At 48.6% G+C, this 13913-nt stretch overlaps 6 protein-coding genes across 6 annotated transcripts; 4 read left to right on the forward strand and 2 right to left on the reverse strand.

Annotated features, from left to right (window-relative positions):
* The first annotated feature begins 241 nt into the window (after positions 1 to 241).
* On the forward strand, positions 242 to 874 carry FOXG_01454 (30S ribosomal protein S13). The gene is made up of 3 exons (XM_018378290.1): positions 242 to 280; positions 336 to 380; positions 438 to 874. Exons 1-3 carry the CDS (start codon positions 278 to 280, stop codon positions 747 to 749), a joined length of 360 nt encoding a protein of 119 aa, XP_018234194.1. The 5' UTR covers positions 242 to 277; the 3' UTR covers positions 750 to 874.
* On the reverse strand, positions 358 to 2912 carry FOXG_01455 (membrane dipeptidase). The gene is made up of 4 exons (XM_018378291.1): positions 2288 to 2912; positions 2019 to 2231; positions 1596 to 1968; positions 358 to 1543 (listed from the first exon to the last, which is right to left on the reverse strand). The coding sequence occupies exons 1-4, from the start codon at positions 2589 to 2591 to the stop codon at positions 967 to 969; spliced, it is 1467 nt and encodes a 488-aa protein (XP_018234195.1). The 5' UTR covers positions 2592 to 2912; the 3' UTR covers positions 358 to 966.
* A 906-nt stretch (positions 2913 to 3818) lies between these two features.
* Positions 3819 to 6986, forward strand: FOXG_01456 (tyrosyl-tRNA synthetase). The gene is made up of 4 exons (XM_018378292.1): positions 3819 to 4527; positions 4573 to 4639; positions 4695 to 4930; positions 4992 to 6986. Exons 1-4 carry the CDS (start codon positions 3910 to 3912, stop codon positions 5262 to 5264), a joined length of 1194 nt encoding a protein of 397 aa, XP_018234196.1. The 5' UTR covers positions 3819 to 3909; the 3' UTR covers positions 5265 to 6986.
* On the reverse strand, positions 5403 to 7025 carry FOXG_01457 (uncharacterized protein). Its single transcript, XM_018378293.1, has one exon. The coding sequence runs from the start codon at positions 6421 to 6423 to the stop codon at positions 5578 to 5580; it is 846 nt and encodes a 281-aa protein (XP_018234197.1). The 5' UTR covers positions 6424 to 7025; the 3' UTR covers positions 5403 to 5577.
* A 540-nt stretch (positions 7026 to 7565) lies between these two features.
* FOXG_01458 (uncharacterized protein) lies at positions 7566 to 9337 on the forward strand. Its single transcript, XM_018378294.1, has one exon. The coding sequence runs from the start codon at positions 7593 to 7595 to the stop codon at positions 9132 to 9134; it is 1542 nt and encodes a 513-aa protein (XP_018234198.1). The 5' UTR covers positions 7566 to 7592; the 3' UTR covers positions 9135 to 9337.
* A 1574-nt stretch (positions 9338 to 10911) lies between these two features.
* On the forward strand, positions 10912 to 13604 carry FOXG_01459 (uncharacterized protein; the record flags this gene model as incomplete). Its single annotated transcript, XM_018378295.1, has 3 exons — positions 10912 to 11139; positions 11263 to 12703; positions 12760 to 13604. The coding sequence occupies 3 exons, from the start codon at positions 10912 to 10914 to the stop codon at positions 13602 to 13604; spliced, it is 2514 nt and encodes an 837-aa protein (XP_018234199.1).
* Between the last annotated feature and the right edge of the window lie 309 nt (positions 13605 to 13913).

The following is a 13913-nucleotide window of genomic DNA, read 5'->3' on the forward strand; positions in this document are numbered from 1 at the left end:
AGGGCCGTGACGCGACAAAAAAGATTCGACATGATGAACACGGGTTTGAACGTAGAGTTACACTAACTTTTAAGTCAGAGCCTCATTCCCCTGTCGCGACTCACCTCTCCAGTGGACCCCGCCGTGCTGGAGCTCCCTGGTGGCCGTCTTGTACATTTCGGTACAGTAATTAACCCGAGTTTTACCGAATTGTCCATCTTTTTCCAACTGCACGTCTGGTCGGCTTCGGTTTGGAGATCTAGGCATGCGACTGTGATACCCACGATAATCCGTCACCATGGTACGTTTGCACCCTTTTTTTGTCCCTCAAGCAATTGGAGTTTAACAGTAAATAGGTGTTCCTCGCAGGAGTCAGCTTCGGCGACCAGAAGCTCGTCAAGGTAAGTCTGGCAGCCACCGAGTGCTCTCATCCATTCTCACACCACATCCTTCGATAGAAAGCCCTCGAGTCCTTCTACGCTCTTGGGCCCACAGTATCTGCCCGAATTATGGCAAAATACTCGATTCACAAGCTCGCCAAGGTCGGATCCCTCGCTCCCAGAACCGTCACTCACATTACGGCCGAATTATCACAAATGACCATCGAAACGGACGCCCGCCGCTTGTTACAAGAGAATATTCGACGACTAAAGGATATGGGATCATACCGGGGTAGACGTCACGCAATGGGTCTGCCAGTCCGTGGTCAACGAACAAGGACACAGACGGCGACGGCCAACAGACTCAACAGGGTGGAACGACGAGGTTAAGCGCATCATTGGAAGAGTGGGTTACCTGGGTTTGGGTATGACTATCGGCAAATATCCCCAGAGAGGATGTTATGGCATGTCTAAATGCTAGAGAGATTACACCGAGGAGAAACGACAAGCCAGGCTATCTCCTTGTTATGCAAGACTTGTATATATAATGTACGATCAAATGGAAATGAATTCTATGTGGCCGTGTTCAAGCGCGGTACTACCAACTTTACGCATGTTCCAACGAAGCCTCCTGAGCTTCATCAAACTTCATCTTTGGCAAATCATCCTCCAGCGGCAGCTGTCCTTTGGCCTGCAACCTAGCAGCAACAGTGTCGACATCTTTCCATACGCGCAGCAGATTACCTCCAACAACCTTGGCTGCATCAACATTGCTGACACCCTGTCGAAGGAGTTCGGCGATCAGGTCAGGATATTTGGTGACATCTTCAAGGCCTTCAGGAACAGATGGAATACCGTCAAAGTCGGTACCGATACCAACATGATCGTAACCGATAAGGTTACCGATGTAGATGATGTGCTGAGCCGCGTGCGCAAGAGTCGAGTTCTGCGGGTAGAACTCAGGAAGACCATTCTCCTTTCCGGTGTCAACACAAGAGATGAAGTCAGGGGCAATGTTAACCATGACCAGGGAGTTACGCTTCTTAACGAGTTGTAGAACATTGTCTTTGACGTTTCGGGGATGGGGGCAGACGCTCCAGGCGGAACTGTGAGAGAAGATGATGGGGGCTTCAGAGCCAGTCCATTCATCCTTACCGCCTAGTACATCCAACATAGTGTCCTCACTTACAGTTCTGGTTAGAATTGTGTTCATGGCGGGGAGCGAGTCCAACATACCTGACATGAGAAAGATCAACAATCATGCCGATTCGGTTCATCTCGCCGATAAGCTTGCGACCCAGGGGGCTCACGCCTCCCCACAATGGCTCAGCCTTTCGATCAGGGTCTGACAAGATCGCAGCATCGGCAAATTTGTTGTGGCAGTTATGAGTTAAAGTAGCATAGCGCACACCAAGCTCATGGAAACGACGAAGATTAGACACCTTGTTGCCGATTTGATGCAGGCCCTCGATGCCAAAGGGTGAGATGAGCTTGCCCTGCTTGAAGGCCTCAAAGGCATTGGAGCTGTCGACCTTTTCAGAAAAGTGGCTAGGATAGGCCGCCTGCAGCCTGGTCATAACATCAATCTGGTCCAATGTGAACTGTACGCCTATATATGTGGTTAGGAGGCTAAACGAACCAAGAACCACGACAACTCACTCGAAGCATAGTTCTTGTCAGAGAAGTCGGAGCCATTTGATGGACATGGAGCAAACAGACTCCAAAATGCACCACCACTCTGACCCTGGCGAAGTCGGTGCAAGTCAACATGCCCAGGAAGCTCACCCTGCTCAAATGGCTGAGTGAAGTTGTCATCATAAATCTGGTTACCGTATGCGAAACGTAGCACGATTGGAAAGTCAACATGCCCGTCTGAAGTTGCTATGTCAATATGCATCTGATCATGGCAACTGTGCAGGTCTTCATACCTATTAATGGTGTATGGCTGAGAATATGTCGTGCTCGCTCCTCAGGCGTTCGCAATCCGTTTCCATAGCGAGGAACGCCATTGTAACGATTACTGACTGGCCGATGCAATAGACTAAGTCCTAAAAGTGCTAGGAAAATAGCTATGATAGTCTTTCGAGGTGTTAATTTGGGTGTAGAGGGAGCTTCATGATGCGAGCCTGTATGAAGCTGAGATAGTAATCCTCCCTTGACTGATCTATTTGCGCCCCTGGTTCTCGATGACCGGGTGGTGTTGTATGATAGGAGAGGTTCCTGCCGCCCCATTGTGATGACAAAATGAAATGAATAATGAATCAATGTAAGGAGAGGTTGATGTGAATACGAAACTCATATGACGCTGTAGATGAGTTGAAGTCGTTGCGTTGGGTAAAGTTAAATGGCACAGGGATAAAGATGTAACACCCTGAACTCACGGGCTGACAAATACGGTACGCTCAGGCTACCTGTCAGTTGTCCCAGGATTCAATTTGAACAAGAAGAGGATAGTCACGTTAAATACAAGACATGTCATTAAATCTATACGTTACTTTTGGTAGTTTATACAGGAAGATTTTTGACGTTCGATTTAGGAAAACGAAAGAAAAAAGAACCCCGGAAATCTGATTCGAACAGGCAACCTTTTGATTTGAATGACCTCTGGCCAAGCTATAGAGGGCTAACCATTTCTGGATAGACTGATAGCGGATACTAATTCCATAAGAGGCATAGCTTCACAGATCTACCACGACACGGCATCGCCAACCACCAACACCATCAATTCGCCCTCATTGCCTTACATTTCTACTATTATGATGCACTCGGCTCTCCGATCATCCAGAGATGCATAATTCTTAATAAGAGAAGGACCACATAAGAATGAGGGATAGTGAGAGTAGTTAGGTTTTAATTGGAAGCCTTGAAAATTTTGAACACAATTGTCTGCTTCGAATGATTGGTGGAGGATGCCTCAGCACTCGCAGGTACTTACATGACTCTACCGTTCCGAGATGTCCGTTAAGGCATTTCCAGCAATCATGCATAGAATAGTTATGCAAATGCTGTGCAAGCACTGGATATACGCTACTACGGAGAACCCCAGAGACAGAAGCGCAATTCGGAACCCCACTTTCAGCCCGTTATATTACCGTGACCAAAACGGAGACACCGTTTTTAACGGTTGAGGCAGGGAGGTATTCGACATGAAAGGTAGCCAAAAGTCGCCAAACTGCCTCAGAAACCGAGTCGTTTTCTTCATAATATAGGACTCTGATGTAAGCCAAGTTGGTCAATTCTTTCTCTTAAGATCACCTAGAATGAAGAAGCTTTATGATCAGTTCTGAAGAGTTCTATAAAATTTAGATTATGTTATTCATAAACTCGGACCACTCTATCCAGATTACTTATGATGAGTTATGGGCAACTACAGTCTAAGAATGGGCTAAACTTATGTTGTCGGAAAGGCCAGGTTCCGATTCCGGCGGGGTGGTTCTGGGTGTGACTCCCAACGCTGACTTTTGGAGGGGCAGCAACACGCCTGAAGTCAATCCAGAAAAAAAGTGGTCTCCTTCCTTTCGCGATCTTTCCTATACAATTCCTACGCAAAATGTCGAGTCAGTCAACGGAAGAGAGGCTCGCCCTCATCAAGGAGAACCTCGCTGAGGTCCTTAACCCCGAGATTATCGAGTCCATTCTGGCCGAGGGGAGAAACCCCAAGATCTACTGGGGCACCGCTACAACGGGCCGCCCTCACTGTGGTTATTTCGTGCCCGCCGTTAAGATCGCCCAGTACCTCGCTGCCGGCTGCGAAGTTACCGTCTTGCTTGCCGACATTCATGGCTTCCTCGATAACCTGAAGGCCCCAATTGAGCTCGTGGAGAAGCGCGCCGAGTACTATAAGTTCGTTATCACTGAAATGCTCAAGGCCTGTGGAGTCCCTACCGATCAGCTACGATTCGTCTTTGGAAGCTCCTACCAAAAAACCGCCGACTATGTGATGGACCTCTACAAGCTTGCCTCAGTGGTGTCTGAGCACGATGCCAAGAAGGCTGGTGCTGAGGTGGTCAAGCAGACTGGCAATGCGCCTCTCAGCGGTCTCATGTACCCTCTGTTGCAAGTGTTGGATGAGCAGTATCTCGACTGCGATGTTCAGTTTGGTGGTGTTGATCAGAGAAAGCTTTTCACAGCTGCCACTGAGTGGCTGCCGAAGCTCGGATACCGAAAGGTGCGTTTGCGCCCTTGTTGGAAGAAACACTACTGACTTTATAAGCGTGCCCATCTCATGAACCCCATGGTTGCTGGTTTAAACGGAAACAAGATGAGCTCAAGCGATGAGAGTAAGGGCTTCGCCCGTATATCCCTGATGTAAATCATGCTAATAGATGGCTTTAGATAGCAAGATCGACCTCCTTGACGCACCTGATATTGTGACCAGGAAGATCCGCAAGGCAGAGTGTGTTCCCAAGGAGGTTGAGGGCAACGGTGTCCTTGCACTTGTGGAGTATGTCTTGCTACCAGTTTCTGGCTTGAAGGCCGGTTCTCGATCGTTCAAGGTCGAGAGACGTGAAGGCGAGCCACTGGTCTACAGCGATATTCAGAAGGTTCACGAAGATTACCGAAGCGATGTGGTATGTTTTGTCAATGGATGATTTCATTGTTGAAGACGGTTACTAACACGATGTGTTCTAGTTGACACCTCAAGACCTGAAGGCTGCCGTGACCAAGGGATTCCACGAGCTCATGAGCCCTATCCAGGCTGAATTCGAGGCCTCAAAAGAGTGGCAGGAGGTCACACTCAAGGCCTACCCCCCGCCCGTCAAGAAGGAAAAGAAGGTCAAGAACAGGGGAACCCGATTCCCAGGAGCCAAGGGCGGTGACAATGCCGAGGCCGAACTGACAAAGAAGGCTGAGGACTTGACAATCAAAGACGTACAGGCAACTGAGGCCAACCCTACCGCATAAGGAAAAACTAAAAAAAATGAAACAAATAGAAGAAACAGGTTCCAAAATATAAACAGGGTCACATTTACGATTAGCGATTCAACAATGTTAGACAAGAGTCTGAGATAAACAAAAGTGTTCAGGAGCCAAGTAAAAAGACTGAGATGAAATGATATATTGAAACAAATAAAGAATTATAAATTAGTACCAAAACTATGTAAATGAGATATTGGTTTTTTTCCAGCCGAGAAAGGTTCCTAAACACCCTATACCAATCCATATATAGTGATTATATCTACCTGCGCATGGCATGCCTGCCTGCTCAGTTTCCTATCTACTCGCCATTGAAGCAGCAAGCATCGTAGACGGAGTAGTACCAGCCGTCCCTAAACTCAAACCCAAGGCCAGAAACAGCAGCATCGTAGAGCTCACACTGATTGCTAGTGGTGATACCAATGGTCTTGCAGTTGTCAGTCTTGTCACACTCCTCCTGACACTGGTTGAGGTCATAGTCGTAGTAGACTTGGATGAGATTGCTGTCAGCGTTGTTGAAAAAGCCAGTCTTGGCGCAGGTGAGCTCAGAGCGAGGGGGGCAGCTGAAAGTAGCAGCAGCTGATGTGGTTGTGTACGCCTCTGAGGTAGTTGTGGTAGGCTTGGAGGTGGTTGTAGGGGCGACGGTGGTGGTGTCGAGAGTGGTCTTTGGCTTCGAAGTGGACTCGGGGACTGAAGTTGTAGTGTAAGGAGCAGCACTAGAGTCCTGTGTGGTATGAGGAGCAGAGGTTGTGTCCTCCTTAGCAGTTGGGGTAGTTTCGGCGGCAGGCTCAGTAGTCTTGGCTTCGGAAGTAGGATAAACGGATCCATTCGTAAGGGTTCCAGCAGAAGCAGAAGTCGTCTCGGCAGCAGGGTATCCAGTAGTTGTCTCCTCAGCAGTGGCAGGCTTAGACTCGTCCTTGGTAGTACTGGTGACTTGCACAGCGGCGGTAGAAAGAGAAGTCTTGGTCTCAGTCTTGCTCACAACATCAGTGTAGGCAGCAGAAGTTCCGGCTGCGGTCTGTTGAGTGGTAGAAACAGGATACTGAATGACAGAGCTTGAAGGAGCATGAGGTCTGCAAGGACCAGCTTGAGCTCCAATAGCAAAACCAGCCACGAGGGCGGTGATGAAAGTATTGACTGAAGGCATTGTGTATGAAGAGAAGAGAAGAAATGTAATGTATACTTAGTATAGGAGAATAGAATATAATAGAATGGAAGAATGAATGAGTGATATTGAGTCTTGTTGCAGTAAAAGAGTGAACCGCAAGCTCTCTATATAGTAACAACAACGGTAACTGACAAACAATGAATTACACCAGAAACGAAGTGACCTCACCCTTTTTAGAATACAGGCTCCTTTATAAGGGAACCGACCAACCCTCAAAATTGAATATCAGGGCCCATTTTGGGACCAATTCAGGTTGGTCGGTCCCTTGGCGAAAGAGATGATGTCCCCATTTGGAACCTCAACTATGAGAAGCACTTACATCAGGGCACGGCCAAAGAAGGAAGTGTGAGTGGGGGACGCAGGTCCCCGAGCGCCAAGTAGTGAAGGGGAATGACCAATTATTGGTTTGGAGAGGAGAGGAGAGGAGACGCCAATTAAGGGCGGTTCGTTTAGAAGAAGCATCGTAAGTTTTTGGCCGAGGTCTCCGGAAATAATGGTCCTTGTTGCATTGGCATCAACAAGGGTTCTTTTGTTGCTTTTGCTTTAGGTAAGTTTACGGTCAAGCTGAAGCTGAGATGGAGTTGAAGATGGAGTTGATGGCTCGGCAAGAAGCGACACACGTGATGTAGATCATCTGAAGATCGTAGATTTACCCGTGCAAGGCAATCAATCAAATACTACGTAACGACAGGGTTGAACCAAGTTGAATGATACCTTATAAAAGGCAATCGCCATGAAATTCTTTGGTCTTTGTCAAGTCGCAACGTGACAGCCGCACTAAGTCAACAGACCAGTTCTCTCGGCTTTGATCGACCCCTTGACGTTGGCTGGTCTTTGTGATGCCCTGAAAATAGGTCAATCCTTTCCCACCTGGGTAAAAGGGAAGAAGAGTGACAAAACTTAAGGATGACATTCAGAAACCATACAAAAATTAAATAGATCCTCAATAAAGCCTGACCTATTTGGGATAATTCTTAAGAGGTTTCAGATAGCAAGGTCACTCCAATCCATTCCGCCCTGTACTTGCTCCATGAGTTGGCGGTTAAAGTCCTACTACTCATTGGATCCCTGTAACCCCCTCTTCATTGCCAATGGTTCCTATCTTGGCCCTCTTAACAGTCATTAAGTTATCTTTGTTCTCATCGTACATGTTACCTATAGTAGATACAATGCGCCATACAGAAAGTCAAGACACCCAGAGCCAACAACACGCACCTAAACTTGCCAACTTGTCTCCAGAGTTACTACGTCAAATCTTTGGCTACTTCTGCTTACACTGTCGCGGCAAACAAGAATATCTGACCGATAACACCGAACAACTCGCCGGCAACTACTGCCAGGATTGTCAGGTACTGGTGTCGCTGTGTCTCGCCTCAAGACGTTTTCGTGACATCAGTCAGGATATTCTTCATCATGTATTTCTTTGGTCCATACAGAAGTCTTTGGTCGAGAAATCATTGCCCCTCTTCATAAGGACCATCGCTTCACAGCAGCATCTCGCCTCATCTACCAAGGCTGCCATCTTCTATTGCTCACAAGTGGCTCCGCCGATTGACTTTGACCATGCCCACGAGTCCTTCGAACAAGTAGCAAAAGTGAGAGGATTGAAACTTTCGGATGTATGGGACCAAAGAAAGGATACATCACCTTATCGAGAGGCATTCCTTCGAGGGCTCATCCTCGGCAAAGCCAAGTCTCCAGACGCGACAGAGAATATAGAATCGCATGCGAGCACTCTACCAGCTGAGCTGCTATTTATTCTGCTTGCCTTGTTGCTCAAATGCTCACACCTGGCTCTTGATATTTCAGCTCATCAGATATATGACCAAATGCAGGCATTGAAGGTCCTTGGGGTATCCAGTCTTCCCTTGAGAAGCCTCGAGCTTCGTGGGGCCTTTGATTTGAAATGGCTTTCATCACAACTTATACCTATTTCGTCAGGTCTCGAAGCTCTGACTCTATACAAGTCACTACCACTGCCTGAAATATCGAGCTTGAAGGCACTTCACCTCAGAGGTTTCAGGTTGAGTCCCGACCAGCTCGCCAAGATCCTCCCCTCGTGTACCGGGAGCCTGAAGGCGTTCACATATGAAGCCACAGGTGTTACTTCCTTGCACATTGACCAGCTTTATAACTGGCAAGTTCAGGCAAGCGATGTTGTCAGACACCTCGAAAAGCACCGCAAAAGTCTAGAGTCGCTTCATCTTGACCTTCGCATCCGGGCTTTTATGAGTCGAGATACCAAGATAGACCCAATGCCCCACCTGGAGACCTTCACAGCCTTACAAGAGCTGTTCCTCAACAGCGATGCAGTGTACAGCACTCAAAGTTTGGAGATCCCTGATGAGAAGTCCCTCACAAGTTTTCTTCCGCCCAGCATCACGTCTCTCACTCTTGTGGAGCCAGATTTCCCTCCACCCCCCGAACGTCTACAGAAGGGGTTGTCAGGACTTGCGAATCTCAGAAGAGAGCAGAGTCGATTCCCCAGGCTGAAACGAGTGACGTGCGACGTCAAGAAGATATTCGACGAAAGTCATACCAAAGATTTACTCTCACAAGTTGGTATTGGACTTGGATACAAAGAGTTTCCAAGATCCGACTGGGCCTATAATCGGGAACGTTTAGTCACTTCGCCGTTCATCAGTAGCCTATCCATAGATGATGAAGACCTCCCTACCGCTTGGTTGTGAAGATGATTGAGATACATATAGCAAAGCTCGGGACTAATAAAGAAGCAACACTGCGTGTCGAGGCTCTGTTTAATAGTTGTAGTCTAAGATCTCGGAATTATAGAACTCTATCTTAAGTTCTTAGCTTCCTACTATGGTAGCTTGTGGCCTACTTCCAGAATAGGTAGTTAGAGCCAAGAACCTCGACAAGCGCTGAGGTCAGATCAGACCCAGCTTCAGCCCTCGGCTAATTCATTCATTCTCGTAGAATTGTGAATCAAGAGAGCATGAGATTGGTTAAATTTTATGGAAAATTTATATACGAAGATGTGAGATTAACAGCATCTTCAAACCCAGAATTTGTCCCAGTCGTCATAGGAGAGAATCTTGCTTCGATTGACACGGACCCCTGAACTACCCAGGAATGTCTTTCTGAAACGTGCCTCTAAAATTAGGTACCGTCCCCACAACTTACGAGGAGACTATCCTCAGGGGTTAACTTCAGCCCTGAGCAAGTGGCTGGGGGTCCCGAATCCACTAACAACCAAGAGTTGCCCAGTGAGAGGCCTCTGAAACGGCCACAAATGCCGATTGCGTCTCTGGTTGTGGCTGTGAAGTTCCTCTCAACAGCCCGTAGCAATAGCAACAGAACTTCAGATTGGCGATGACAGGGGAAAATAAAATATCAGCCAGAGTTAGAATGCGTAACTCTTTCATGCTGAATCTCTTTTAGAGTTCTCAACTCTCTTTATACAGTTAATCAGTGAATTAATGCAACTCTGATAACGTAGTATCAACAGCTTTGAAGCAACACAAAGACGCTCGTGTTCAACGTTGCCCGTTCCATCGTTCCTTCTTCCTGGTTCATCTTGGTGGATTCGCTAAGCTCGGTTCGGTTGTTGATGATTGATGGAAGGCAGGAAAGAAAGACATGATCCACCTCCTGCCATTTCGACCATTGCTGGGCTATCATAAATTACTTCTACTTTATTAGTAGACAAAGAAGCTAGACTAGATCTTTCCAACTTCTTTCTTTATGATAGATCATCACCACAAGTAACAAATCTTTTGATGTGATATTATGACGCAAAAGGAGTGATTCTACATCCAAAGTCCCCTGTTAATTAGCCCAAAAACGTCCCCCCCCTCCACGTCGCCAGTCAGACAGCGGATGCCAACCAAGCGCCAGCGCCAGCCTCCTTCAAGCTAACAAACCATCATCTCGTCCCAATTCTCCCACACGGACGGACCCCAGTTCGCAAGCTTCCGATCCAGTCAACACGCACGCCCGATCTTTTCCCCCATTCAGCCTTGTCCTGCCCAGACAGTGTCAGCCCAAGGGGATAGAAAGTTTGACGAACCAAGAAACAGAGTTCTGTACAGCTGTCTCTACTTGCAACTCCGTACCTCCGTAGGGTGTCTTGTCGCTCCCGATTCGATCCCTGGAATTCGCACAACAATAAATCAACTGCTTTACTCCCCCCTGCATCGGCAGTAGCCGTCTCACCGAACTAGTCTACGCAAGACAGAGACACGCAGCAGATACGACGACAGATTATCAACCTGCACAACGCAAACGGCGACACCCTTTCGCCCAATCCCCCCCTTAATTCACGACGATCGCGACGACTCCCTGCGTACGTCTACGCCTACGTCACCCATTGCATCGCGAGTCGATCTCCGACAATCCTTCCACCGCTACAGGAGCTTTTGGCTCTTACTTCCCCTCCGATAGAATCGAAAAAAGGGACCACATAATCACCGCATCAATCGAAGGGGCTGGACAAGGCAGACCAACATGCCGGGGTTCGCTGATTCCTTCTGGTCGAGCGATTACGCTGCGGGACTTGGTGTCCTGTTCAGCAAGCTTCAACAAGGTGTTCATGAGAACAGACAGGTTCTGACCATCGCACGCCTACGCGCCGAAGCCGAGGAGACCTATGGTCAGCGACTTGGCGATATTGCTCCATCGGCCGACAAGATCACTGGTGGCTTCAGCCGTGATGACGGAGCTACCGTTCGTAAGGTACGATACTATGCTTCTGAATCCTCTCCTAAGTGCCCATAGTCTGTGCCGCAGTCACTTGTGGGGATTTACTATGCGATAACGTCAATGTCCGGGTCGAGCTTACCAGCTGACAAAATCTAGGCCTTCGATGGCATGCGAAATGAGATGCAAGATGCTGCGCGCAACCACCGTCGCATCGCCCAGAGCATCCGCGACCTCGTTGTCAACCCCTTCTCCCGCTGGTGCGACGCCCACGAAGCTCGTATCCAGGACTCTCAAGATGAGCTGCAAGTGCGCATCAAAGCTCATGACCGTCAGGCCGAGGCAGTCAAGAAGCTCCGATCCGTGTATTTCAACAAATGCCGACTGGTAGAGGACCTCGAAGAGGAAAATAAGCTTGCTTTCCAGGATCCTGAAACCAGCCCCAAAGGCAATCAGAATATTCCCGAGATTAAGGTTCAGCCTCATAAGGAGGAGGAGCCCGAGGAGGAAGAGCTATATGAAATTGGTGACGACACTTACCAGCCCGAGCAAGTGAAGAAGATTCTTTCCCAGATGCTTTCCAGCATCAAGATGGGCGAGACCAAGGTGCCAATCCTAGGAACATATCTCAACACTTCTTCCGGTTCCGACATCGTTGAATATTTGCAGCGTAGCATGGGCAACATCGGCGTAGCTTATGCTGAGCGAATTGGTCAAGATCTTGTTAACAACGGTTTCCTTCGCCTCATCGGTAATGTGGGAAGTACATTTGCCAACAGCTCCAAGATGTTCTACCAATGGCGACCCAAGGCTTTCCAAATGGCTGGTGTTCCTGAAAAGAAGTCTATCAACCGCACTTTCTCACTGGCTTCTACGGGTTCTGAGGGCGCTGATTCTCCAGTTGGAACTGTCAGCGAGTATCTTGCCAACTGGAATGTTCTTAACAACTCTCACCCTAACGAGACCCCTAGCCAGCGTCTGAAGCGAGAGGCTTCCGAGGCCGATGAGAAGTACCGCGAGGGCGTCCGCAAGCTTGACCAGCTTCGATGCGAGCTTGAGGAGGCTATTCATCTTCATCTCAAGTTCCTTGAGCGCTGCGAGCTTGACCGTCTAAAGGCTGTCAAGACTGTCATCCTCGACTTCTCGGGCACCATTGGAAACGTCATCCCAAGCCTGCAGTCTACTGTAGACCAGATGATGCTCTTCCAGGAGACCATCCAGCCCCAGAGCGATCTACGTTATCTTCTCGAGACCTATCGCACTGGAAGTTTCGTGCCCAAGGTGGTCGTCTATGAGAACTATTATAATAAGGTTGACGAGCAGACATTTGGTATCGATCTTGAGGCGCGTGCCAGGGCTGACAAGAAGCGCGTGCCCATGATTGTTACCACTATCTTGACCTATTTAGACCACCATTACCCTGATCTTGAAGGTGATGAGGCTCGGCGAGGTGTGTGGTTGCTGGAAGTTCCGCTATCACAATCACACCGTCTACGCGCCAAGGTTAATGACGGCAAGCCTGTTTCTCCTGATGTGTTTGATGAATTTGATATCCCCACGGTTGCCAGTTTGCTCAAGGTCTATCTCTTGGAGCTTCCTGGTAAGTGCAAAAGCTCGATGAACCCCAGTTCTATAACGTAAACTAACATCATATAGATTCTCTGGTCTCCTCTCACGTTTATGAGATTATCCGAACTATTTACTCTACCCCATCTACTGACGCTGATGAGTCCTCTCGCATTGCTGCTCTCCAATCTACTCTATCACAGCTCCGCCTCACCAATATTGCCACTCTCGATGCTTGTATGAACCACTTCACTCGCCTGATCGACTTGACTTCTGCCGATGAAGCTTATGTTGCATCTCTTGCTACCACTCTTGCACCTTGCATCCTGCGGCCACGAACTGAGACCTCACTCACTATGGAAGAGAAGCATGCGTACCGACTGGTCCGAGATCTGTTTGCCCATAAGGACGCCATCTTTAGTGCCCTGAAGCGCATGTCTATGGTTACACACTCCACCTCTGTTGGCAGCAACAACCGCCCTCGAGCCATTAGCACCGACGAAAGCAACCGTAAGGCCCTTATGGAAGAGCGGAATAGAGCTCTGCTTGAAAAGGCCAACGCAAGCCGCGGCCGTGATAAAAGCCCTGCGCCAGGCCCCCGTGGCCACCGCCGAGACCGAAGTACTGGCGGACCAGAGACCCGATTCCCTATTGCCAGCCCAACATCGGCTGTTGATCGACACCGCACCAGTCTCGGCGGAGTTATCAAGAGACAGAGTCTTGAAGTTCCCGAGCCCGATGGTGCTGCCCCTGTAAATGGCGATGCTGAAAAGGATAAGTCTGACGCCGATTCGGAGAAGCGAGACAGCCGTGATAGCACAGGACGTACACCAACCAAGTTCGTTGGTGGCAAACGAGTTCCTGTGGTGCCATCGACTCCCCCTTCAGAATCCAACCGCGGCGTGCAACTTGAAGATGCTCCGATGGAGGATTAGTTTTACGACACGGAGCCAAGTTTTAGACAGCGGTTGGAGGCGGAGTTTCGGTTCTGAACCATGACAGACCCAAATAGAGCCACGCCTTCATCTTGATCTTGAACGGAGTTGGGATTTGGTTAACAGCGGGACTGCAGGAATAGAGGGGAGCGGCTCGGGTTGACTCGGCCGTCTAATCTACCTTGTCATGTGTATGTGTTAATGGAACATGAGCAAAAAAGAACTATCGGTGTACTTTTTTTCTTGTCGTTTTTCTCGATCTGGACGTGGAACTGGAACTGGAACTGGAACTGGGTCCAGTCTATTTTT

Source organism: Fusarium oxysporum, chromosome 5 (genome assembly GCF_000149955.1).
Source record: "Fusarium oxysporum f. sp. lycopersici 4287 chromosome 5, whole genome shotgun sequence".
Taxonomy (NCBI): domain Eukaryota; kingdom Fungi; phylum Ascomycota; class Sordariomycetes; order Hypocreales; family Nectriaceae; genus Fusarium; species Fusarium oxysporum.